At 43.9% G+C, this 24,874-nt stretch overlaps 7 protein-coding genes across 7 annotated transcripts; 1 reads left to right on the forward strand and 6 right to left on the reverse strand.

Annotated features, from left to right (window-relative positions):
* Positions 1–388: 388 nt before the first annotated feature.
* Positions 389–2,651, reverse strand: BYT42DRAFT_508743 (regulator of G protein signaling domain-containing protein). The gene is made up of 2 exons (XM_051565124.1): positions 2,351–2,651; positions 389–2,282 (listed from the first exon to the last, which is right to left on the reverse strand). Exons 1-2 carry the CDS (start codon positions 2,423–2,425, stop codon positions 423–425), a joined length of 1,935 nt encoding a protein of 644 aa, XP_051426945.1. The 5' UTR covers positions 2,426–2,651; the 3' UTR covers positions 389–422.
* Positions 2,652–5,148: 2,497 nt separating this feature from the next.
* BYT42DRAFT_555239 (uncharacterized protein) lies at positions 5,149–8,218 on the reverse strand. The gene is made up of 9 exons (XM_051566643.1): positions 8,131–8,218; positions 8,019–8,072; positions 7,904–7,955; positions 7,728–7,837; positions 7,496–7,623; positions 7,089–7,442; positions 5,785–7,021; positions 5,544–5,705; positions 5,149–5,460 (listed from the first exon to the last, which is right to left on the reverse strand). Exons 1-8 carry the CDS (start codon positions 8,191–8,193, stop codon positions 5,646–5,648), a joined length of 2,058 nt encoding a protein of 685 aa, XP_051426946.1. The 5' UTR covers positions 8,194–8,218; the 3' UTR covers positions 5,149–5,460; positions 5,544–5,645.
* Positions 8,219–9,824: 1,606 nt separating this feature from the next.
* Positions 9,825–10,417, reverse strand: BYT42DRAFT_178495 (uncharacterized protein). Its single transcript, XM_051562403.1, has 2 exons — positions 10,322–10,417; positions 9,825–10,253 (listed from the first exon to the last, which is right to left on the reverse strand). Exon 2 carries the CDS (start codon positions 10,121–10,123, stop codon positions 9,971–9,973), a length of 153 nt encoding a protein of 50 aa, XP_051426947.1. The 5' UTR covers positions 10,124–10,253; positions 10,322–10,417; the 3' UTR covers positions 9,825–9,970.
* A 679-nt stretch (positions 10,418–11,096) lies between these two features.
* On the forward strand, positions 11,097–12,252 carry BYT42DRAFT_490264 (CDP-alcohol phosphatidyltransferase-domain-containing protein; the record flags this gene model as incomplete). The annotated part of the gene is made up of 7 exons (XM_051563993.1): positions 11,097–11,181; positions 11,285–11,419; positions 11,492–11,531; positions 11,706–11,729; positions 11,795–11,876; positions 11,946–12,027; positions 12,104–12,252. 7 exons carry the CDS (start codon positions 11,097–11,099, stop codon positions 12,250–12,252), a joined length of 597 nt encoding a protein of 198 aa, XP_051426948.1.
* Positions 12,253–12,773: 521 nt separating this feature from the next.
* Positions 12,774–13,936, reverse strand: BYT42DRAFT_610274 (uncharacterized protein; the record flags this gene model as incomplete). The annotated part of the gene is made up of 6 exons (XM_051571382.1): positions 12,774–13,042; positions 13,114–13,209; positions 13,274–13,325; positions 13,390–13,538; positions 13,621–13,687; positions 13,790–13,936. 6 exons carry the CDS (start codon positions 13,934–13,936, stop codon positions 12,774–12,776), a joined length of 780 nt encoding a protein of 259 aa, XP_051426949.1.
* Positions 13,937–20,283: 6,347 nt separating this feature from the next.
* Positions 20,284–22,456, reverse strand: BYT42DRAFT_555256 (threonine ammonia-lyase, biosynthetic). Its single transcript, XM_051566644.1, has 6 exons — positions 22,021–22,456; positions 21,831–21,919; positions 21,272–21,764; positions 20,716–21,195; positions 20,558–20,653; positions 20,284–20,485 (listed from the first exon to the last, which is right to left on the reverse strand). The coding sequence occupies exons 1-6, from the start codon at positions 22,364–22,366 to the stop codon at positions 20,343–20,345; spliced, it is 1,647 nt and encodes a 548-aa protein (XP_051426950.1). The 5' UTR covers positions 22,367–22,456; the 3' UTR covers positions 20,284–20,342.
* Positions 22,457–23,292: 836 nt separating this feature from the next.
* On the reverse strand, positions 23,293–24,870 carry BYT42DRAFT_542642 (uncharacterized protein; the record flags this gene model as incomplete). The annotated part of the gene is made up of 1 exon (XM_051565627.1): positions 23,293–24,870. The coding sequence occupies one exon, from the start codon at positions 24,868–24,870 to the stop codon at positions 23,293–23,295; it is 1,578 nt and encodes a 525-aa protein (XP_051426951.1).
* Between the last annotated feature and the right edge of the window lie 4 nt (positions 24,871–24,874).

Consider the following 24,874-nt stretch of genomic DNA (forward strand, 5'->3'; position numbering starts at 1 on the left):
TAGGTCACATATTAAAAGTGATTTCAAGCTATCGAAAGTGGCACCGAAAAACCAAAGCAAAACAAGACATCAAGGATAGTTTCGTCAGGCAAACCAAGCTTAGTCTTCTTTTGTTTTCACCGCATGATGGAAACCGTCGCCTCACTCCAACATGGCAACATGTATAGTATTACACGGGCCTTTGGGGATAAAGTCATAGTATGCGGACCATCTTTCGAGTCATTCGACACAAACAGCACGCTATTTAGTATTACTATTCGCTACATAAAAGTGCAGTTATCACACGTAAACACGAGGTCGAAAATCATCTGTAATAACGATTTGTTTTATTTTGTAAACTTTTTTTATTTATTTTAGCTTATGCTTGCAATACAAATGAGAAAGTAGTAAAAAAAAAAAAAAAAAAGAGGGGATCTTTGCGATTATGCTGAGATGCTCACATCTGATTCTCCGGAAGGAATGTAAAGGATACCTTCCTTCTCTGTTGCAGCCTGTTCTTTTTCACGGGCTTCCTGTAACTTTCGATACTCTTTTGTCTTGACGAATTTTGGTACAGAGTCCGAAGCCATCAAACGACTGATATGATCATCCACACGGTCAAACCATTTTAACATCATCCGCAGACTCTGCGATGCCGAAGGAGTGGAAATAACAACGGTAGGCTTGATCTGCCCGGGAGTATACGTCGGTATCACGCTCACCATAGAATTCACCAGTCGAGCCATCTCTTGCCGCAGTGAATGTTCTACGTTCAATTCACAGGAAGCGCCCGGTTTGAGGTACGTCGACCAGATATCGTAGGCATCTTCCAGCAGGTCTTTTTGATTTTGAGACGGCAAAGCGGGACTCTGATTGCGGCATTTGCGGCGCAGCGTTGTGTAATCGATCCAAAAGTCCAGGTTCTCTTCACAGAAATTGGCGCGTAAAAAGTCCTTGAATAGTGATCGAAGCTGAGGATCGTCCAAGATCACCTTTAAGCGGGCAAAGTTACTCTCCTTGGGATCCATGGCTGGCGCCGATTGATCCATAGCCGCACTCGGTGGCCTTGACTGATTCTTCAAACCTCCCGGACGAGGCTGTGGCGGCGTGGACGGTTCCACGCATTCTTCGTCCGAAGACGTGGTGGTGGATGAAGTGATGACCATGGCTTCAGGATCTTGGGATAAGATCTCCCGTAAAGTGGTAGGCTTATTGTCATCGTCGGTGGTTGTGCGTGATCGTACACTGCGTGCTCGATCGTTCATCTGAACGGCGGCAGCACGAGCGGCTGCGGCCGCTTCACACGATTTATCCACTTCCGCCATCATTTGCTTGCCTTTCTCGGTCACCACAAGAATAACCGATTTGGATGCCCGTAACGGATTATTTGCCTGTTTTGAGTCCTGGTACTCGATCCATCCGCATTTCAGGAATTCGTTGGCTAAAATTTCCGATTCTTCGCGCGACGACACTGACGTGTAATCGAGGAGCCAGTCGCAACACACTTGAGTGGAGAACACGGTGCGCATATTCTTGATGGTCTTCATTACATTTTGACGATGGGCCTTGGATAACGTCAGCAGATAATTGCCGAGGAGCTGCACTCGTGAATCGTTGCTGGAGACTTGCGATGACATGGAAAAGGGGGAGGAGCCAGGAGTGGATGATGTTGTAGACGACGCCGACGACGACGCCGAGGAAGGAGCTCTTGTTGTAGAGGAAGAAGATGTTGAGGTGATATTGCTGGCGTTGTTGGGGGTTTCTTTTCCATTCTCGGATTCTCCTTCCATGGGAAGCGACGACATCATGACGCGAAATACAAGCGACACGTTTTGCCGTCCCAGCAGTAACTGATCATCGTCCGGTGATCGTTCCAAGCGAACGAGCTGAATCGGTTCAATGTGACTAAAATGTTTGCGCATGGAAGTCATGTCCACTTCTGTGCGTACGCAAAAATCTTGCAGCACACAGAGACCCTTGGGGGTGAGATGCCAGATACCCTTGTCGCGAAAGGAGCGATTCTGGGGGTCAATAGCGCTTTCCATTAACCGGCAGTTTTGGAAATGCTGACACAGTGCCTTGGCCATATCGCGTGCCATGTTGAAAGTGGTGGTGGTGGTGGTTCGAAGCAGTCGCGATGGATTGTTTGGATCCGGTGATCGAACGCTGTGAGAGAATCGCAATGATCCGAGAGCCTGGATAGCATCCTCGGACGAAAATGTGTTGTTATAGTTGCGAAAAAGATACCGGTGTGTGCTTAACGGAATCTGCACAATGAGTGCTGCAAATAAATCATGGATATCCTAAACATAAATTTACAAACGGTAAGCTTTCCAATCTACATATCTTTTCGGAAAAAAACACGACTCACCTTTAAAAAAGGGCGACCATCAATGGTGAATTTCATCATTGAGGTATAAGCCTGCTGTGAAACATTAGGGTCCATAGTGTTAAGATGTGATGATAACTATCACTTTTTTTTTGACTAAATCGGTTGGGTGGGTTGTAAAAGCAAAAAGAAAGAAAAATAAGAGAATGGGATGCACTAAACAACAGTAATAATAGTAGCGATAAAAAAAACTACAAGAAAAAAAAAAGACAGGACGGGAGTGTGATGCAAGAATTCTGGAGAATGAAAGTGTTATATACGGAAACCCCAAGGCAAAGAAACCAAAAAAAAAAAAAAAAAAAAAAAAAAAAAAAATTGAGGAGTAAGTCGAGTACAATAGGGAGACGAGGTACAAAGAAGAAGAAGAAGAAGAAGAAGAAAAAAAGCGTAGATACAACTCCCTAACGTAAGGCAAGGTGTTAAGATGTCTTGGTTTCTTTTTTTTTTCCAAATGGCAACGCTTGGACGTCAATCTCCCCATTTCTTTATATGCCTATTCCGCTGCGCAAATCGTATGCTCGCTTAAAAAGGTAATTTATCATCCGCTACGGTCCAATCCAACCTTGCGACTTACTCTTTCATCTCAGAATTTTATTTTGGCATGATTGCAATCAACCCAACCTACATAAAGTTCAGGACGTTGAAAAAGTGTCCACCTCATTTTTTTCCAACGGGTTTCAACACACATCTACCCATCTTTTCATCCGGCCTGCAACAATCTATTTCCGTTAAACCTTGAACGAGTCCCCTTGTCCCCAACAATAGGCTTCTTCTTTCCGGTTCTTTTCCTTTCTCTCGGTGTTAGTATCTTTTTTTGTGCTTTTTAATTCTTCATCCCACCGACATCATCGCTTGTTCAGACTCCGGCTTTTCCTGGGTGTCTCCTTGAGGCGTGTCATTGTTTGTCATCAGTCTCACCATGCATTCAAATAAATCATCATCATCATTTGCACTCCGGTTCACCTGAACTAGAATTCCTTTTTCTTTTTCGACAATGTCAAGGCACGCTTGCCCCGTGGTGGAGGGTGTCTCTGATGGAAGAGAAAAAAAAAACCTGTTTCCAAATTGGACAACAATGCCATCCTTATGTCAACAACCTTCAGGTTTTTCATGTCTTTCTTGTTTTCTTTTTCACTCTTTCTGCTCCCTCCTATACACCATCGAGCTGCATGCTATATATCCATTCACAGGGCCATAATTACCTCGCCATCGTTACACAATCGTGTTAATGACCTTGCTTTTTGTTTGACGTACATTTCCGCTTCTTTTTTGGCTCGTCACCCTCCCAAAAAAAGAAAAAGGGAAATTTTTTTGTATGGGCTTGGCTCGCCCGCTGCCGATCTTTAGGTATCTTCCGGTTCCGTTCCATCATCATCCAATATGTCATTATTATGAGCCTCTCGTTTCATCTGGAGGAGGTGGCAGAACTGCCAATGTTTTTTCCACACGGCCACAACTTTGGCGGAACATGACCAACCACCAAAAGATGCCATGAGGTGGGGTTTCCCCCAATGGTACTGGATACTTGCCATGTTATCAAGTGTTATTTTTGATAAAGATGCATTTACTGAAATTGAAAAAGGCAAATAATTGCCCCTTGGAAATAAAAAAGAAAAAAAACCAAACGATCGAAAATTCTTGGTTCACTATGAACCCAAAGAAAAAAAAATCAAAAGCAGCCGAATCCCCTAAAAATTGGATCACTATCGGTCATGTTGACATGTCCAATATTGATCATTTAGACCGCTTGCATGGTCCCTTCACATATATTAATTTGCAACTTGATCATACAACGCCATTTTTGATGATCCGGTTGTTTTTGGGGTACAAACCATGTCCTGGGCTCTTTTTCTCACAGACATTGTCGCTTTCTTTTGGGGAAAGACCCACAGTTCATTGTTGTCCATCGTGTTCAACCGGAACTTGATGTCCAATCACCAGCCACTCACCACCATTTGTATGCATGTTCATGATGTTGGAGACTGCCATGTGTTGCACTAAGGAGCAAAACAAAGTTATTAAACGAGATGCATCTCCCCTTTCAGGGGGTTTCTCTGGATTTCCTTAAGGGTTCAAAGACCGTGTTACTCAATCTAAACTAAACATGGGTCTACCGGTCTAACGTACAAACGGCCGCATTGACCCTTTTGTACGCTCTTCCCAAAATACAAATCGTCTCTCGCTTCAAAAACCAACAAAGTATATTTGCAAAATGCAATTTTCATAATCTGAAACTATCTTTTAAAAAAATTAGCCCATGCAACACACAATTCCTCATTTCACAAAACATTACCTTCACTGTCATCTGCCACCCTAGGCATAGTATGGCCCGGGCGTGAACTTGCCGATCATTGACCATGAAACTAGCAATCGTCGATAGATAAGCTTGCGACTGGCATTCACCTCTCGCTCTTTAAACTTTTATAACGCTTCTCTCAAGTAACTCGAAGAGAGAAGTGTTGGTTTTGATGTTTTTGAGTAATTTTATGGCACAACATGAGAACATTTAGGGATGATTCTTTATCTCCCTTAACGTATGATTGATTCTTGTTATATCTCTTTGAATAACCTTTAATGTATTATATTCGTCAATGCTCAGCAATATCAGCTACCGATGCCGCACGGATTGCATGGATAACAAGACTATATTTCTGATGTATGAATTGCATGATGGCTGGTGTGCAACTGTTCATTTTGAAAATGTGAAAAGACGAGGCTGCCGATGGGTCGGTACAGGAGAATCCCAACTGAAGACGACAGCAGTTGATGAATTGATCATGCTTCAGAGGAGCCAACGAAGGAAATATTTAATATATAGTTATAAAAAAAAGGATAGATAAAAATATTCAAGCCGGAAGTGAAAGTGAGATTAAAACAAAAAATAATAGTGAGAGCGCGATTCACCAAAGGAAACGTGCATAAAGATGATAAAGTAAAAGCCTTTTTTTCTTAAATAAGAAGGTCTTCAATGCAAAGTTTCTCGCAATGACGTGAGATTCGATAGCCGAGAACCGCACCGTCATAGTAAAACAGGAAAAGATTAAATGCAGGCATGGATACGCGATCCGTTTCCAGTTTTCGAGCCGTCATGCCTATAGAACAATAAAGACAAAAAAACCATCAATGAACACGATTGCCCCCCCCCCATCAATGGAACGTCGCCGCCATCACTTACCATAAAGAGGGGTCGATTGTACACCGTTCAAAGGCAAATATCGCTCGCTATTGAAGATCACGGTTTGCTGTCCCGACTCCAACTCCACTTGAAGCATGCGCATCAGTGCCACGGTGCCTTTCTGACTGGCCACAATGAGCAATTCCAACTCGGGAACCCATTCTACCATATTCAGCCGATCTATCAGACTTAAAATCCGATCGGACCGGAGATCGACATCGCTAATGACATTTCGCTCTACCTTGAGAGTCGTCATGGACGGCTTATCAATTTTGAGCATGTAAAGGTCCGACACCGTGGCCAGCATGAGGTATTCCTCAATAAACTGTTTTGATCGCTTCCCAGGGTCCGTAGCGGCCTTGTCCTCATCAGAATGCACCACCTCCGGGATACGTGAACCGTGGCTAACATCGTCCAGCTCCTTGGCATCTTCGTCTTCGTCTTCGTCTTCACCATCGCTTAGCCGTGGATCCAGTGATGGTTCCATTGTTTCCATCATATCAAGCGTGACATCCTCTCCCCTATCCCAGTGACTATTGGCCAATGCCACATTTTGAAACCGAGGATGGTCTCGACGATGTCGAGCCAACGTGGCTTGCAAAAGGAGGAACAAGGATCCATGGTCCTCATTCGTGGGTTCCAGCCAAGGATCGGTCACAGTGCCGTTGTCAGCATCGCCTGACCCAGATCCATTTCCGGGAACCGTGTGGATCAACTGTTCTCCACTGTCCACCACTGGAGTCTCTTCATTGTGCTGACCATCGTTCTCATCGTCCATGCTTTGATCCGAACCATGCCTGTGGGATCGTGATCCAGAACCTATTGGTGCATCCCATTCTGATACTGCCGTCTCCGTGTCCCTCGTTGGATCCCTTGAATGAGAAGTTCCTGTACTGTCTCTCCTGGATCCTTCGGTGGGATGCCCTTGCGATGCAAGCTCTTCCAAGTTTCTGTAACGTTCAGAGCTTTGGATGGATCGTTGCATTTCTTCCAGAAAATCGCTCTCGGTAGCACGTCGTCCCATTTCTTCCACGAGATGAGCATCTTCGGCTTCATCTTCGTCTTCCATCCGTTCCAGTTGTTGCATGACCTGAGCTTCGTTCAATGAATCGTCGCTGTCTGAGGTAGGCGAAGCAATATACGCTAATTCCTGCTGCGTAGCAAAGTCGAACGACAGATCGTCATCGGTGGCTCCATCCTCCATTTCTCCTTGAAATAATTCCGGATCCCAGTCGCCAGGGTCGAATCCGAAAATCATACGATTGAGTTCTACTGTCGCCTCGGACCGCTCTCCTTCATTGAAATTGAGCTGATTGAACCGATAGACTGGCAATGGAGCCGAATGACGCAAACCAACCGAGGATTGTCGAATCGTGGAGCCTCGATCCAGTCGTTTTTGAATCATCTGATTGATTCTCTTGTCATCCATGCAGGCATACTTGAAGCGTCCCGATGGAATAAACTTAACCGACCAACCCCTACATGCAGAATCGTTCGTTAGTGCATCCCAAGAGCATCATGACGGAATATTGTATGCAGTATTACCATCCGTTATCTGACTGGCTAGAGTAAATGGTTCGCTTGGTGACCATGGTTCGTTTAGCGATGTCCCAGACACGGCATGTTTTATCAACCGAACAGCTGGCTAGATATCGACCGGAGCGACTGAAATCAACGTTGGGTATATTATGTTCGTGACCTTCCAGCACGATTTTATCGTCGTCTCTGAGCCAGTTTTTGGTTCTCCTTCGTGGCTCACATGGAGATGTATGTTCGAAAAGGCGACTTGATTGGGTCAGACGCAGAATATTGAATATGGTGATCTTCTTATCGTTGGCTGACACCGCCAGAAGCCCTTGCTCGGTGTGAACCGCGACTCCCCACGTCGAGGCTTCAGCCCTACAGGTTCGTGGGTCAATGATTTTCTAAAATTCATGCAGATCACGACCAACCTCAACATCATTGGCTGTTGATCCAAAGCCTCGGTTCGCCACACGCAGACGTCGCCATTGTCTGCCACCGTAATCAAAACTTCCTTATCCAACAATCGGTCCACAAGAATTGCATTGATCATAAATGGCTAAATGTATAGCAATAAAAATAAATTAAAAAAAGAACAGCAGCGCGAGTCAGCCAAAAGTTGTATCACACTCGCAACGAAGCCGATCCCATTTGCTGATTTACCGATTCTTGTCCTGCTTGGTAAGCATTCGGGTTGACTAGTTTATGTACTGGTCGGTTGAATTGGGCGCCATCATTATCAACGAAGTATACATTGACTGTGTCGTTGACGGCTATGTCACCAAAATGGATGGTCAGGCATCGGCAAGTGACGACATTACATCGTACATGAGACTCACCTACGAAGAAAGTACAGGCATATTCTTGACTCGTCGCGCATAAGTTCATTCGCTAAGAATAGAATATCAGCATTCACAGCCAATGTCATGTACTGGTCGAACAGACGCTACTTACCCATGGCATAGCCAGTGGCAGTTCAAGCTTGTGGTTTTCCTGTAAAGCATGGACCTTGGGATGACGACGTTAGTCAACTGACAAAGTCAAATTTTTTGTTCTGATAGCCTACGTCTAGTTTTCTATAGCCTGAAAGAACTTCATCAATCGGCTTTTCAAGTGGTTCCCTCGGCATGTGTGTTCAACATGAGACAGCTATTCTTGGGTTCATGTTTTTTTTCTTCACAATTTCGCTTTTCCCTTGATTTGAAATTATTTGGGACCCCGTCACTGTCGGCCAATAAATTGCGTTAACATATCAAGATCCAGCATGTTAGATCTGGCAGACAAGGTAACCAATAAGTACCATCTTCCCAGTAGACTGAACTCGTCTTTTCTACAGCGCATTTTGGAATATGGTTGGCCACCTTCCCTTGATGTCAATGCTGATGGCAAATTTTATGAAGCATTCAAATCGAACCAATCCTGGGAGGCTTCGCAAGGCCAAAATTCATACAGCATTAAAGGATACAAATTCGTTACAGTTTGACAACAAATCCATCCAATGCATAATTTGGGTTTTCCCACGAAAAGAAAAAGTTATGTTCTTTTTGACATTGGGATGAATTGATTTACCCCTTTACTTCTCTTCTCTTTTATTATTTCTATCCTTACCTCAATCATGTATATTAACGACCCATCATCCATCAAACGATACCCGTCGCAGCGCTAAAAGTCATATTCTCCAAGAACAAAAGGAAGCAGAGATTGACGAGACATCATCATCTTGATTTCGCCGTCAAGAATGGTAAAGGTGGAATCATGATGTGGGGTTGCCTCACCTACGAAGGGCTCGGTTATTATCCTATGACCTTACCTTGGTCATGCACATCACCTATCCATCATCAAGCAAACGATACAGCGGCTTGGCAGTCCAAGAAATTATATTATTCAAGAAGCAAAGGAAACAAAGATTGACGAGACACTATCATCTGGATCTCACCGTCAAGCATGGCAAAGGTGGAATCACGCTGTGGGGTTGCTTCACCTATGAAGGGGTCGGTTATCTCTGCCAGATTTTTGCGGCACCATGAAGAAGGAGGACTACGCCCATACTGGAGGAGAAGCGTTTGTGCAGGGAGTAAGAGCAACGCCTCCTGGGAAAGCAAGCGACAAACAGCTGTCTGCCTACAAAGCAACTGACCAGCGTTTCGAAGGAGATCCAACCGCAGCATACATGAACATTTTCTGTTGACAACACTGTGGAGCCTTTGGAGAGTAGATCGAAACAATACTTTTTGTTCCCAACCGAATCCTTTCGCAGGCAAGTACGGAAAAGCCATAAGCTTCCATACTACAATGTTATTTATTTGTTTGGCTAGGATCTCGATGAACGCCAACCATGGCCCCTTGGTGCTTACATATATAACCAAAGCCTACCGATGGCCCAGAGATGTAGCAGAGAATCGCAAATTTCAAATATCATGGTCGGCGAAATCTTGGAAAGCATTGAACTCCCCTCTTCCAATCGCCGTCACCGAAGGAGACCTCACTCGCAATCCAGGTCCATATTTCAGGTCCCTGTATTTTGCACTATCTGTTATAGAGCTATACAACGAACATCATTTTTATGAAGCCCACGATCCATAAATAGAAGCTATCCCAAGATGGCTATATACCAATATTTTTGGGTAGCTGCGAGAACTGAAACATATCAGCAAATTGCGAAGAAAAAGACTTGCTTCATCCATGCATTTGCAACTCTATCAACAAGAACAATACTACCATTATAGGTGTTTATAGCCAATAGTAATCCCGTTTTGGGGATGTCATCTTCTGGAAATTCAAGTTACAATGGTAATACAATGCGTCGTGAAGACAACGCTTGCATTACCGAAAAAAGTTTAGAGTTTTATTTGTGCCCCAAACTTTCGGTGATTATGTACAATAAAAAAGACGCTTTCAGGGTATCGTTATAGCTTCCAGAGAAGAATCAGGAGAACAATGTACGTTGCCATAGTCACAATGGTAGTCAAGATGACCCAGTCACCACTGGTTTTGAATGGGATGGACAGATCAAATACATCTCCAGCGGTTCTCCGACGCCAAAGCGCAATGGCCAGCATGGCTAAGCCAAAAACGAAAAAGGTGATGCCGATTTTGTAGAATTCACGAGTGAAAACTTTCAAGATGAGAAGTCCAGTCGAAAAGGCTGCAAGGGCTGTACGCCAATAAGCACCTTCAAAAGTACGCTGTCTAGCTATTTTTTGGCTCCATGTTAGCAACTTGTGACACAATGAACCTCCAAAGAGTTCAACATGTACCTCTAAGATCCTGTAATTCAGTTTCGGTTAATAAAACTGATTCTCTACGATGCCCACGCACCAAACGTTCCTTCGATTTCATAATGCCCACAATGGAAACAATGAAGCAGAGCAACGGCAAGGTTCGACAAATTGCTGTTTGATCTGACTTTTAAAAACACTGGAAGATCTTGTGACTGGATCAAGGGATGCCCACTTTGCTTCGCTTGCAATTTAGAGAAAATTGCAAAAAAGAAAAGCCATGGAAAAAGTGCAACCTATGCAAAGGAAGGTTTTTGATAGTCAACTGGAATTTTCGTACATCATTAGGTTAATAGAGCTTGATTGAAAAAACAGTAGGATGATCAAAAGGCTTTATCACTCGGATGCTTCCTTCTTGCAAAAACCGAAGCGTACAGCAATTGCAAAAGGTATCCCTGAATTCAAGCGCTTGGATTGCCCGCATTTGCAGCGCTGCCGTAGTCATAGTTTCGATGGTACCACACATTACCTGTGAAAAAGTACCACGTCGATGGAAGGTCGATAAAAATCAGCGGGGACCTCCTTATTAATATTGTGCACGTTTGAATATGGAGGAAATAATATCAATAAGCATGACATTGACAAAATTGGGCACGTTTGGCAAAACCCCATCCCACAAAGGATGAGCAGTGACTGGTTCTGAAGATGGGCAACGTGCGTTATTCGCTATTGCGGTGTTTGAAATGGAAAATAAAATAGTGTTTTTTGCCATTTTTGCAGCCGGCTTTTACAGTTTATTTCGTTCATCTGGAGCATGAGTAACAAAAAGTCGGTCGAGGCAAAGAAGCGATCCTTGCAAGATACAAAGAATGTGTTTCTTTTTGTCCCTAATTTAATTGGTATGTTTCCTTTCTCTCGTATATACAAGTGTATACATGCCTACTGTATTAGTCATCTGCTCACCAAAGGAGTCGGCGCTTATCCCGAATACCGTAACAATAGGTTATACGCGGATTATTCTCGCTTCTTTATCACTATATTATATGCCATGGCATCCGAAAGTCTGCGTCACACTTTACGGTATCTCTTGTCTTCTCGATGCTGTCGACGGCAATGCAGCACGGTATTTTGACCAGTGTAAGCGGAGTATTTCGACACGATAAAGCTCGCACACGCTGATAAAGCTTTCTTGATTTTTTGGGCCAACAGGTAGTAAATTTGGTGCAGTACTCGATATGGTGACCGATAGGTATTTCTATCCTACGAGCGAGTTGGCGGGATGATGGCGGATACTGAGCCTTTGCTTTTCTTTTCTTTTTCTGCTGACCTCTAGGTCTACAACAACGTGTCTCCTCTGTTATTTGTCCAACCAATATCCTTCTTGGACCGTGTTGTTCCAGTTTCTGATTTCTTTAGATTTCAGTTCGCATTATATGCACATGTACAGGTAAGCAAAGCAAAAATCTGGGGTTGGAAGGATGTGCTTAGCTGATGTTAATCAACACACCTTAGTTCCATGACGGCGGGTTCATCGAGCCATAAGAAAATCTCGGAATCGGAAAGCTGGTACTTGCGACTTTATTACAACAACAATGTATGTCAATTGAGAAATTGGTGAATGGATCATTGGCGGAATTGTTAACCGAGGAATTGGGAAAATTAGGTGGTGCTGTTTATCATGTGTGCCGGTAATGAGCTTTTCTTTGTGACGCTGTATGTGCTGAAATTCTTTGGTCCCATCAACGGTAAGTCCACGCTCGCATCCCCCAGCTTGAAAGTCCGCTTCATCTAACCTGCGTATTTTGGTGGGGATCATCATAGCAACGTGGTGCCTTGTTTTGGCGGTTTCTGGTATCATTTGTTTCCTCAAGCAATTTATCAATGTCGTGCAAATCGTGAATGCCAGCCGAATGCTTGCCAGCATCGATAGGGAAGAGCGAACCAAGGCGTTGATCGCCAAAAAATCCTGAATCGAGACCTTACCAATAAAATAAACAAGACTTAGAGAAAGTAACGTGCTCCACTCGATGGATTTTTTGTTAAGTAACAAGATATCAACGAATTGAAGCGCGCTTCTCGACTCTATATCTATGCGCCGGTCTTCACTGAAGATGTTGGAACGGGATTTCTGAGCAGCTGCCCATGACATCGACCACACTGAAATTATATATCGGCAAGGTATTGAGAACACATTCATACTCTCCTGCTTTCTGTTTGGTGGACATTTGAGTCCGTTGCAGGAGCTATTTTTGGATAGTTTCTCTACATTCATCCGGGTAGAATTTTTTTCTCTTTTCAATTTTTCTGTGACAATGATTGTATATATGATGACAAACAAGCCCATTTTTTGGCGTTCATTTCATGTTTGACTTTTTTTAGAACAAGTTATAAATTGGCTAACGAGATATCACGGCTCTGATCGGTTTGGCTTATTGAATGCTGGGATATGGATGATTCGATTGGGGTTCAGGGGGGGGGGAAATCAGGACAGCTACCAGTAGCGTTCGCCCGTTTCTAGGATGCCGACGGCTACCCTCAGGGCACTTTCGATGCGGCCACCAAAGATACCTTCATTATCCTGTTTCTGTCGTTGTTGTTCGGCATTGATTAATATCGGTAGTTGTAGCAGAATTTTACAAATGGTCATGGATAGCTGCATGCGCCGCCACAGGTTGAAATAAGACAGACTTCGAAGTTCTTGTTGTAGTTCATACAACCGCATTAGCTCGAATTGGATCACTTTGTAATATTGATGTGTGGCTAAGCGTAAACAGTCAACCGGGATGTCTGTGAGTCTATTGATCCGGCTTTCTATTTCTCAAAAGACTTACATTGACATAAATTTCGCATCTTGGCAAATGCCAGTTCGATTTGCAGGACGGCGTCTTCACTGATTTGCACTCCGGGATTATTTTCATTCAACGCATCTAAACAAAGTTTTTTTTATTCGTTCCTGAATCTTTGGTATCCAAAGCAGGTGGATTTACTTACGTATAAAGGCACGCATGGTTTGGAATTCGCCCTCCATCATTTCTTCAAACAGCTAAAAATGTCCGTGTTAAATACCATGTTCCATGTTCCCGTTGACACTCTTGACAGAGATTTACCTGATGTAAGACTCGTTGCAGGGTATCATTAGGATTTTCATCCATGTTCATAAAGGATGTATTGGAGGACTCTTTGTCTTGTTTGGAGGATAGATCGTACATGATTTTACTGGATGGATTACTGAGCGTTTCATACGCCAACGACAACACTGGTTAAAGATTGAATGAACGCAAGGGGATGAGATAACAACGGACGATAGGACGAGTAAGATCTGGTTTTTTTTACGTTACATTGAAAGCTTTCTGTGGCTCGAGGGTAGGTGGGTACGAATTTATCGGGATGACATACACGGCTTCGCTAATAATTCAGGATGAGATTTTTGTTCCAACAGACCTAGAAGAACCCAACAAGACGGGCAAGGGGGGAAGGAAGGGATTTCCCTGAAAAATAATACTTTACACGGATGTAAGCACGTCTGATTTGGTCGGTTGCTGCGTCTTTGGTCACACCGAGGACCTCATAATATGTCTTTGCTAATAATATATCGTCCACAAGCTGGTATTTATCGACTTCTCTGGACTTGGTATTGTTGTTGTGGTACGCCATGATTCAATGAGGCCAAAAAGTGGTCAATGAGAAACAACCAATGGTGAATTCAAAGCGTGGAAAGTAGAAAAAAGTAGGAACGAAAGAGAAACCAAAGAAAAAGGAGAGAAAAAATATACACCCTTTTGTTTTGCCATGTGAAAATAACAAAAATTATGACGAGATCGGTCTCGGCTTGCCCATTCCGGTTCTTATTGTCTTGTGCCCAAATTTCTCCAAATCGAAATCTTATGAAATTCTCCACTTTTTCAAAAACTCGCCATTATAAATTCATAAACGAGTTCCTATCACGTCCACAAAAGCAATCACACACTTTTTATCTTCCTGATCGTTAAAGGGCTACAAAAAAAAGACCCAGCCAACTAGGAAAACAAGTAAATACTGTAGATCGACCACACATTTCTTCAGCCTTGGTGAAGTAGGCGAAAATGCTATTTTGATCATGATGACAACCTGCTGTTCTATTAGCCCTTCATTGAAGAGTCTATCATAGCATCTAACGCAGTATGTTGTCTGTAAGCCATTGAGCTGACCATTTTGTATTGTTCTCAAATAGGAAGAACCTGCACAGCTATGATATACTCAAATGTAATTGGATGCCCTGATCGGTACTGTATGTCGACTCGTATATCATCAGTGCATGTATTATACATGCACCGATGATCATCACTCTCACAGACATACCGTCATCCTCATTATTGATGAACTAGAGGAAAAGTTAACAATTATGGCTGACCGCTAAAAAGCATGTTTCCATCTTCCATTCAACAACTATTGGTAAAAAAGCTTTTATGCCGTTCTCATTTACACGATCAAATTCAAATATAAGCCATACGGCGAATACAAGCCATATAGGAAGGCATATCAAAGGAAAATTCATGATCCTACAGAAATTAAAAAATGCGTTACTTCGAGAAGCTAAGAAAATGAAGATTGTTTAAAACAAGAACAAGAACCAAAACAGTGATCTGCTCTCGAAGCGAAGCGAGACCCGAGGCAGCTAATCCACCAAAAAGCATTTGAAAATGGTTTGTGCGAAGTTTGGATAAAGTACTGTACATCCTAACAGAGCACCTGTTATTCCTAGCTCAGTCAACAACGATTTGTGGGAAAAAAAACGTTGGTTTCCTTGGCTTTTGACCTCGCTTTGGTCACGAAATGAATATGACCGTAGCGTAAAGGAAACAAAGCTTCTTCATTTAATTTTTTCTTTTATGTGAAGTGGCGTAGTTCGTCCACACAGACATTAAGCCCACCTTTATTTTATTCAACCGATAAGAATAAAGGCAAAGCCTTGTTTTTTTTTCATTACCTTTGTTGGGCAGTTAAAAGTAAAAGCAGCCACATCCTATAGGACCGCCGCGAAACGAAAACAATCTTTTTCACAGGTGGACTTCCTTAGGAAGGTGGTTTTACGGTTTTCCCAGCCTCATATCTGAATACAATCACAAACCAGACGTCTTCACAAATAGACGCTATACTAAAGCTGCCTGATCGCTCCGACGAGATGACCTGGAGAGAAATGATGGGGAAAATGCCCTTCTTTCATATCCTTCTTAAAAAATCGCGACGGACCCCGAATTTAATGCAAGCTTAACAGGAATTCAGGGTGTTGACGCGTAGATTGAAGCCTTTCTTTTCTTTTGACCACCATCAACTTGACCAACGTCTCTTACATCACTGCTGCGGTTGAAGCCTTTCAACGATCTTGTGCAAGTGACTGAAAACGGTGTATTTGCCCTTGCGAATATCATTCAGTTGCCGACGTTCCCGACGCTACTGCGGAATACCGGACGGAAGTTCAACATCGTACTCAGCGTCAAACGATCCAGCGACCGCGGAATCTGGTTCACTTGCAAGCATTCCGGAAAACGAAGAATCCGTAAAGGTGATGTCGACGACGAACCCCGTTGAGGACGAAGAAGCTTTAGGCCAGCATTTATCAAGGGCAATCTAAGCCAGAAAAGGTGTTGAAATAAGCATTTTCGCTTTTCTCAGAAGGGAAAAAGCAAGAAGACGCATGACTATGTTGCGGGGCTGCGGCTATTCAAGACGGATCGACCGACAGCCCAAAGCATGATCGATCGCCACACGAGGCTGCCATTGGAGTCCTTTATCCATGAACTGACAGCCTTAACTCATGTTCTCATGATCTGTAGGAACCAACACAGTGCAGTCGAGACATGCAGAAAAAACAGTTCCAAGAATTACTGATAGAGAGAGGTCAAAAATGTCTGAATTTCTACTTATTGCATCTTGAACCACTTATATGGGCTACTACCGTGATACATTTTTAATGCTTTTCTGGTATATTCTTGAAGCTTCCAAATGGGTTCGGACTGCAGCCACTATAAACCTAATTTGAGACCCAGGGGGGAATGATACTTGATCACAATTTTTTTATTACCGTTGCTCCTATTTGGAAACTGCGTTGTTGTACTATACGAAATTCATTGATACAACAAAAGCTAGCTTTATAGAAAAGCTAATCCGGAATTGCAATTACCCATCGGCGGGTAGGCAACAAGTCCTGAATCCTTGCATGCAGGGAATATTGCCGAAATTATTAGCACACTCGGAGCCGGCGCAATTCCAACGTGCATCGAATGGTGATCTCGCTTGGCATATTTCGACTTCGTCGTCATTACACTCGCTAGGGACACAGTTAGGTGGAGAGCCGCCTGCCCACCGAGCGTTCGATAAGGTGGAGATAGCAAGCAGGGTCAAGCAAACAAGGAATAGATATTTCGCCATGATTTTTGAACCTCCCATAATTTTTCTCGTCGGGTTTAAATAAGCTATCAAGAACTGTGCACTATTCTTAATGCCGAATAACGACCGCTACGTACTATTACAGTCGGCACTGATAACAAAGGATCCCTTGTCAAAATGCCGCACCTGTTGTATTTCATTATGCAGATCCTATTGCCGAAAAAAAATAGGCTATAATGGATGCATTTGCAATGATGCATATGCTACCAACATGGAAAAAATTCTTGTGTCGAAATTTTATTCCCGTTGATAGCTGTAGTCGTTTCTGGTTTCTAAGTCTATGAATTTCATTCGCTATATGATGATCTTGCTCTTGTCATAAAAGATGAGCATTGTCGAGAAAATGAAGATGACACTCATCGAGAAGTTGGGTGCGCAAATGGCGCTACCGAGGCCGACTTTGTTTAGGTCAGCGGAACCATTCAGGGGCATGAAATAGCATAAATCATAATAAAATTACCTTGGATGCTGCCGCTTCGGCATCCAAAGCTCGAATTCCATAGGTCCAGAAGGAAGCACGTCCCTCAAACATGATCACCATCATAATAATTGCTTGCAGAAATACCTACTTTTTAGAATATTGCAGAGCTTTTGCCGAATGCCCTCACCTTCATCTGCTGTTGTTCTTTATTGGATTGCGCGTCATGATTTTGCCTAGTTTAATTTAAAGCACGAAGCCGCACTTGGAAATAAAACTAACTGAACACCAGTTTAATGAAGGGAAACCAACAATATCAGCTTCCGATCATGCAAGCAATAGGACCATTATTCGGGCATTTACGCGGGCAAACTTCCTACTGCTTCAAGTTGCGTCTTCCCTCGGCATATCAACACGTGCTCCATCGTACAATTCATATTTGGCACAAGGGGTGTTACATTTGAATATTTGAGTCTTGATCGTCATTGGTAGTGTAACATGATTTGGGCCATTTGGCATTGAATTCGGTTCAGTCAAATATCCATAGCACAAAAACCAAGAAAATCTAAGCGAAATAATGCGCGAAAAAAGAAAAAAAAACAATTCTCTTCGGTGCGGAAAATAAGATGACCTCCAGGGTCAACATGCCGGCGTGTAACATTGTGTGCCGGTGGATCCAGCTTGAATAGGCGATTCATCTGGACGGAACTGGCGGCTAAGCGATAGCTCAACCATAACCCAATACAGTTGTGACTCATTGACTGACCATTGTCCACCATTTCGTCTTGGTTTGAGTATCACCCGTGACGGAATACTTTGTCGCGCATTCATCTTCGTCTTTCTTTGGAAAAAGGAAACCACCATTGTTTCTTCAACTAAATGTCACCAACACTGAAAGGAGCGCATCAGGATTGCTGGCGTAAGAAGTTTGCTGCCAATTTTGCTCTTTGTTATGTTGAATGCGGCCCGTTTGAATGTGAGTAATTCTGTTTGAAATGGAGTTGCGCGATGCCCAAGAAGTTCGCTGAGAGATTCGGTGGTGGCGCCCATTTGCGAGTTATCGAGCCATTTACCGGATTAAATTCAAGATAACCACCTGACGTTACATTATTCAGTGACAAATGGAGTAGTCAAAAAAGAGAGTGATTTATTCAAGAGAAATAAATTACACAAGAAAGGAAACCACACAAGGAAAACTAAACTAAGGCGGCCATAATAGCTTTTTTTTTCTTCTAATTATTTTGATGTAGGCAGAAGAAATCCCTCCCCGCCGCACTCAGGAAGAGACACCTACCCCATCAAAGCCGATGGGCGAGGTAGTGCGTTAATTCGCTAAAGAAGAACCTATTATCTTTCTTTGATTTTTTATACGCAGGAAACCCCTCCATAGCTCGCATTTAGATGGCAAATCCTTTTCAGTCTTGCACATCAGACAGCCCACAGCCACTAAAACGCTGCGGTGTGGTTAAGAAATAAAAGACCCCCTTCCGGACGAGAATCAGTTAAATCCAAAGACCTGCAGCCAACTTGCACTGCAGTGGGGGTGGATCACACAGAAAGCGTCCATAGATACTAGATTTCAGGAATAAGACAATCAAGCTTATTCCCAACTTTCCTGCAAACAATCATATTGCAGCTGGGACCGATTTGTGATCCCGCATAAGGTTCCAACAGCTACGGAGGGATGCCTTCGCCATCCCACAGGCTCGGCAGAATAGCTTATGCTTCAAAGACTGCGTACGGTTGTCCATTCCCGGACCTGTAATGCACCTGGTCTCTGCGTCAAGGGAAAAGACAGAAACAGGGCCAGAAAAGCCAGACGCGGTTACCCTCCTTCATAGGGCGCGTAAATACTGGAAGCCGTTACAACGACTTATCCTGCCGTTAGACTGAGCTTCATTCAGGAATAACGGGTATGGGATCAATTTCTGGAAACACCATTCAGGCTTCTAGGTCACGGGCAACCCGCACCACTACTGGGCCCATCTGCATTGGGGGACTGCCACAAGAAGAAGCGTAGCCGATGACTGACTCCGTTGAGGAAGCACCGGTTCTCCTGCGGAGGTTTTATACAGAGTTGCGCCTGTATAAACCTGGGGGTGCAGCAACGACGGCAGTAGCAGCCACGGGGTGATGTCTCTGTAAACCATGTCTCATAAAGAAACCGTTGCTTGACAGGGTGAAGGAAAACCCAAACGCCCAAACCGGTAGGGATGGTTCCTGACGAACACCAGGACAACCGAGGAAAGGACCTGGACCAGACCAACAGAGCTCGCCGTAGCTCTGCCAAAAAAAAATAAAGAAAAGCTGCTTTTAGTACGGCCTTGTTGAAAAAAAAAAAATAGAAAAAGGGGGAAAAAGCCTACTCACCATGAAACTGCTCGTTGTTTAGCCGCGCCGAAGAGAGAACAGACCAGGCTGCTCACCACTATAAAAAAGACAAAAAAAAGGTAAGATTTCTAGACCAATAAAATAAGAGGATTAAAGAGTTGGCTTACCAGAAAAAAGCCAGAAAAAGGCGTAAAAGAAGCGCGTTTTCTGGAGGCCCTCTTTTTATATAAATTGAAAAGCGGTCACTTTCGGGATTAATGGAAGGATAATGCCGCCCAAATAACCTACTTAGGTAGCGACGTTACACAACGGGAACCTTAACTTGTGCATGGACGGGGTGGAAGATTTTTGTGGCAAGATTGCTCATCCAAGTTCACTTTTGATAATGTAATTGGGGAAAGCACCTTGGATTCCTTTTTTCCCGATGTCTTTAGACCGAAACGGGGCCATTTTACAAAAATCGGTTTTGGGGTCACATGAACGTTTGATGTCCAAATTGGTATCCGGTTTCAGATAAAGAAAGGAAGCTACCCTATTTATGGTAATCACCTATCAAGAAAAGTAGAAAGCCTGGTTGTGGCGTATGCCGATTTATAGTGGAATGACACTTTGTGACATGCTAGGCAACTGGTAATTTGCTATGTATCTTGTTACTGGTCATTCACTAAATAAACACGTAATGTTGCAATGATGCCCAATGCACATCAGGTCGAGAGGTGTTTCCTGAACATTACGAAGCATCTTGAAAATGACACCATTTTGGAGTCGCACACTCATCCTTCAGAGTGTGCCCCGAGAATTTTAATGTGGAAAGAATGATGACTCCTTTGTTTCTGGATGTTTTGCATGTGAGCTTTTATTTTATTACATTTAAAAAAATGGGGTCTATGATTCGTTGCATAAAAAGGTCTTGTATGCCACATTGTCTGTTTCTTCTATGTAGTGATATCCAAGACGATCCAAAAATTGGCTAAACGCCTCATTATCCCTCGGCGGTACCTGGACACCCAAGAATACCTTGCCCATATCTATCAGCCCAAAATTATTCCGTTAGCTAATTAGGCTTTCCTTTATTTTCCAGGGCCTTCCCAGAGCCTTACCGTCACCGTGATTTCGATAATGGAAGAGCGAGACATTCCACTTTGATTCTAATCCTTCCAAAAACTTCATCAAGGCACCGGGCCGTTCAGGGAATACTAGTACAAGAGATCGTTAGAGGGGAAAGCCAAAGGATAAACGGCGGTTGACATAAACTTACTGAATCGGAAGACTCGTTCATGGGGTGGTTTGGTGTTTCCTCCGACCATGTATCTTGCGTGTGTTTTTGCCAGCTCGTTGTGACTGACATCCCATGCTTCCATGCCGTTGGCTTTCCATCCTGCAATCACTTCTTGCACCTCCGAGGCCAGGTCCTTGACTTTAAAACTGATGTAGATGTGTGCTTTGACAGGATCTGCGTAACGGTAAGAGAATTCCGTCACCGCTCGAGGTTGCACTTGTTGAATCATGGTCATGAAACTGCCGGGCTTCTCAGGAATCGTCACGTTGCAGAACGCTTCCGAATTTTCACCCAATTCCGCTCGGTTACTGATAAATCGAAGTCGATCAAAGTTTACATTTGCTCCCGACACAATCGTGATATGTGCTCCTTTGCTCTTGTCTTCAGGATGTAGCTTTAACCACTTTTTAGCCCCCGCCAACGCCAAAGCACCCGTAGGCTCGCAGATGGATCTTGTATCTATCAGCTCATCATGGTTAGTTTAAAAAAGCCTCACAAATGCAGACATCCCTCTTTTTCTTTCTTTTTGGCTCACCTTCAAAGACGTCTTTGATAGCCGCACAGATTTCATCATTATTGACGAGGATCATATCGTCGATGAGGTCCTTTGCGAGGCGAAAGGTTTCTTCACCGACCAGTCGTACGGCTGCACCATCCGCGAAAAGGCCGACTTCCTTTAATTCAACGCGTTCTTTGCTTTGCAAACTTTGATGCATGGCGCAGGCGTCCTCAGCTTCCACACCAATGATACGAATGTGAGGGGCAATACGCTTGACGTAACTACCAATACCCGCGATCAAACCACCGCCGCCAATGCAGATAAAGATGGTGGCAATGTTGTTGAGATCATGCTGTCGCAAAAGCTCCATACCAATCGTACCCTGGCCAGCAATCACGTACGGATCATCATAAGGTGGGATATTGGTCAACCCTTCCTTTTCCATCAGTCGAGCACACTCCTTCTTGGCTTCATCAAAATCGTTGCCAAACAACACCACTTCCGCACCCAAGCGCTGAACATTTCGCCACTAATTTGTCCCCAGTTGGTTATTCATTCCGTACATCTATCCGTTTTTACACATTCCACCACTTGCCTTGATGGCTGGAGACGGGATCGGCATCACAATTTTCGCTTTGATGCCCAGCTTTTTGGCAGAATAGGCGACACCCTGAGCATGGTTGCCTATACAACACTCTTTAGTTCAACCTACTGCCCCCTGTCTCCATCGAGTTCACAGGGTACGGTTACCCAGCTACTAGACAAGACTGCAATGAAAGGCTTACCTGCTGAACATGCAATGACACCTGCTTTCTTTTCGGCTTCGGTCAAGTTGGCCATTTTGTTGTATGCCCCTCGGATCTTGAATGAGAACACGGGCTGAAGATCTTCACGTTTCAAGAAGATCTGAGCACCAATCTTGGCATTGAGGTTGACGGCTTCTTGAAGTGGGGTTTCGTTAATGATATCGTACACGCGGGCTGTCAAGATAAGACGGAGATAGTCTGGATCATTGTCGTTCTCCTTGTAAGCGATATCTTTTTTTTGTAGACTGCTGGTCAAATGTGGTTGCGGAGTCAGTGTGTCCGTTTCCACTAAAGCTTCACTTCGGGGGTATTTGATTGTCGACATGATCTGAAGGAAAACAAAGGAATAAAACGACTAGCAAGATTTCTACAGTTACTTTTTTTTTTATCGAGATTTGCGGATTTTGAAACAGAGGCATGACTCAGAATCAGTACAGCAGCCGGTTTTTCGGACACTAGTCGATGGAGAAGAGTAGATTAAACTAATGATCATGACAGTAAGATCATAAACCGCATACGACAGCGGTAGAGTCACTGGATTCATGTTGTTGTCACATACATAAACGTCAACAGCCCTTTTTTTGTGTCCTGCAACCTCGTCTCGTCAGCATCTACAGCCAATCATATTTCACACTCAGTTCTGTATCACTGCATTGCACCAAAATCGGATAAATGGGACATGTGACATGCAAAATTAAGGTACTTTGAGTCATTCTGTCGCTGTTATTTTGACTTGCAAAAATGAGGAACAATGATTGGAGATTACGCTATCCCATCTCCCCACCACGTTAGTGAATGGAACTAGGGATAGATCTTCAGATGACCATGGCTTGGTTACATGCTCACACGGGGGGAAAAATAAAACATTTCATTACGAATTTATACAGGCATTGACTATGGAGGAGGGGAACAACCATACATCGTGGTAGGAACCAAAAACAGGAAATGGAGAGAAAACAGGGAAAGAAAAAAACCAAAAAAAGAGAGTTTGGATTGCTGCAGGGATCAGGTAGGTTGGACGAGAATTCAAACCGTCCAATTAGATTCAATGAACTTTGGCATTGAAAAGAAAAAAAAAAAAGTAGGTTGTGGTAATTTAGGGCAATCCAAAAAAAAATAAGCTATGTTTTGATATGTGAGAAGTGCATGTGTGCATTATGAGTGGGTGACAAATATGTGGGTGTTTGTGTGTGAGCGTTTGTGTGTGAGTGTTTGTGTGTGTGTGTGTGTATATGTAAGTATAATGTATGTTTATGCACGGACCGTGGCAGGTGGATTGGAGAATGAGAGCGAAGGTTTATGTTGGCGCTTCCATTCACCGGCCGTGTGAAGGGTGCGCTTACTGTTATTATGATGATGTTGATGATTAGGTGGAGGAGGAGGAGGAGGAGGGTGGTTCCATTGGTGTGGATGACCCTGGATGACGGGCGTGCTGAGATTGCGGCTGTGGTGATGACGAGAAACGGGGACGGTTTGATCGTCTGAAACAGATTCAGTGGTGATAGAGGTAGAGGTAGAGGTGAATGCAGAACCGGCTGATTCTAGATGAATCTCAAAGCGACCTTTCCTGATCACACAGTTGCGTGTGGTTCGCTGCGCGTCGTGATTGGACAATTTATCAGTGGATAATGTGTTCATCCTGCGTAATTCATGCATAATTGGAGGCTCCACAACAGGTACCGACAGGGTCGACCGATGCGATTTAGTCGTACGGGGTTTGGTGGATTTCTGTTCGAGCAGAGAAGTCGATATAGAAGGATGAGGAGAACAAGGTGAAACCACCTGCTGTTGTGTGGATAGAGAATGGGCCGACAAGGGCGGTAGTGGTGGCGGCGGTACCATGGGGACGTCCTCACCAGGTTTTCGCCAGAACCCAGTGTCCCAGATCTGTGGTTTGCGGCAGGATCGGTTATCATGGATGGATGAGCAGCTCATGATGGACACCTGGCTCTCTTCGTTATCGGCCAGAGGCCCACCCGGTCCAGAAGGTGTGGTAAGGCCCGAACGCGATGATGCGGTACGCAAATCGTCGTCATCGTAATTGCAACAACAACTCTTGTTGTCTTCGCGTTCTTCGTCCACAACGGTATTTCCATCCCTCTCTTCAGGCAGAATTCGAATCCCGGCGATATCAGCAAATTCCTTAGCAGTAAGATCCTCCGAATTGACGGTGATATTGGAAGTCGACATGTAAGAAACATGAGAATAATGACGAACGTGATGACCAGGTTTTCGGCGTTGGGTAAACGACGGAGCAGATAAAGCCGATGTGCTCTGTACACTGCTGGTGTGACGATGACGAGGACGATGGATCTCTGATAAGGATGGGGTCGCACTGTCTCGTGATGTGGACGGTCCATTTTTAACCAAAATGCTCGGTAAAGGTTGTTTGGCGGGTGCAGTGTGAGCATTTCTCCGTGCATTGTATTGTTCTCTTGCCGACATGGATTTCTCCTGCGTTCGCTGCTTGTAACGCATACGTTCAAATAAATCATCGTCTGCAAAAGCGCTATTTATGCGCCCGTATTCTGATGGGTGGTCGTCGTCCATGGTATCGTCGTCCTGGTTGTTGTACAAATCATCACCAACGTCGTGACCGTTGCCAAGGTACTGATGAAGGAAGATGGTGAGGGATGGACGACGGTGGTCATGAGGTGAAGGTGATTTGGTCTTGTCGCTATTAAACGGGTTGGTGAGCTTGGTAAATATAGCAAGACCGGACTTGAGTTTGGATAATTTGGTATGTGGTTCTGTGGACCCGTTACTGGTCTTGGTGGTACTGACGGACCGGTTTCTTTTGTGCGATAATGCAGTAAAGGCGTTGGTCATAGTG

Source organism: Radiomyces spectabilis, assembly GCF_025331425.1.
Source record: "Radiomyces spectabilis strain NRRL 2753 chromosome Unknown BYT42scaffold_2, whole genome shotgun sequence".
NCBI classification, from domain to species: Eukaryota; Fungi; Mucoromycota; class Mucoromycetes; order Mucorales; family Radiomycetaceae; genus Radiomyces; species Radiomyces spectabilis.

Excerpts from the sequence above, each read along its gene's own strand:
- BYT42DRAFT_178495 (XM_051562403.1), bottom strand. The coding sequence starts at position 10,123 with ATGCTGGCCATTGCGCTTTGGCGTCGGAGAACCGCTGGAGATGTATTT.
- BYT42DRAFT_555256 (XM_051566644.1), bottom strand. The coding sequence starts at position 22,366 with ATGTCGACAATCAAATACCCCCGAAGTGAAGCTTTAGTGGAAACGGAC. Across the intron at positions 21,765-21,830 it reads TCCCGTCTCCAGCCATCAAG|TGGCGAAATGTTCAGCGCTT; the intron begins GCAAGTGGTGGA and ends GGGACAAATTAG. Across the intron at positions 20,486-20,557 it reads TTATCGAAATCACGGTGACG|ATATGGGCAAGGTATTCTTG; the intron begins GTAAGGCTCTGG and ends TTGGGCTGATAG.
- BYT42DRAFT_555239 (XM_051566643.1), bottom strand. The coding sequence starts at position 8,193 with ATGCCGAGGGAACCACTTGAAAAGCCGATTGATGAAGTTCTTTCAGGC. Across the intron at positions 7,838-7,903 it reads TGCCTGTACTTTCTTCGTAG|CCGTCAACGACACAGTCAAT; the intron begins GTGAGTCTCATG and ends TTGGTGACATAG. Across the intron at positions 7,624-7,727 it reads ACCAAGCAGGACAAGAATCG|CCATTTATGATCAATGCAAT; the intron begins GTAAATCAGCAA and ends CTATACATTTAG.
- BYT42DRAFT_508743 (XM_051565124.1), bottom strand. The coding sequence starts at position 2,425 with ATGGACCCTAATGTTTCACAGCAGGCTTATACCTCAATGATGAAATTC. Across the intron at positions 2,283-2,350 it reads ATGGTCGCCCTTTTTTAAAG|GATATCCATGATTTATTTGC; the intron begins GTGAGTCGTGTT and ends ATTTATGTTTAG.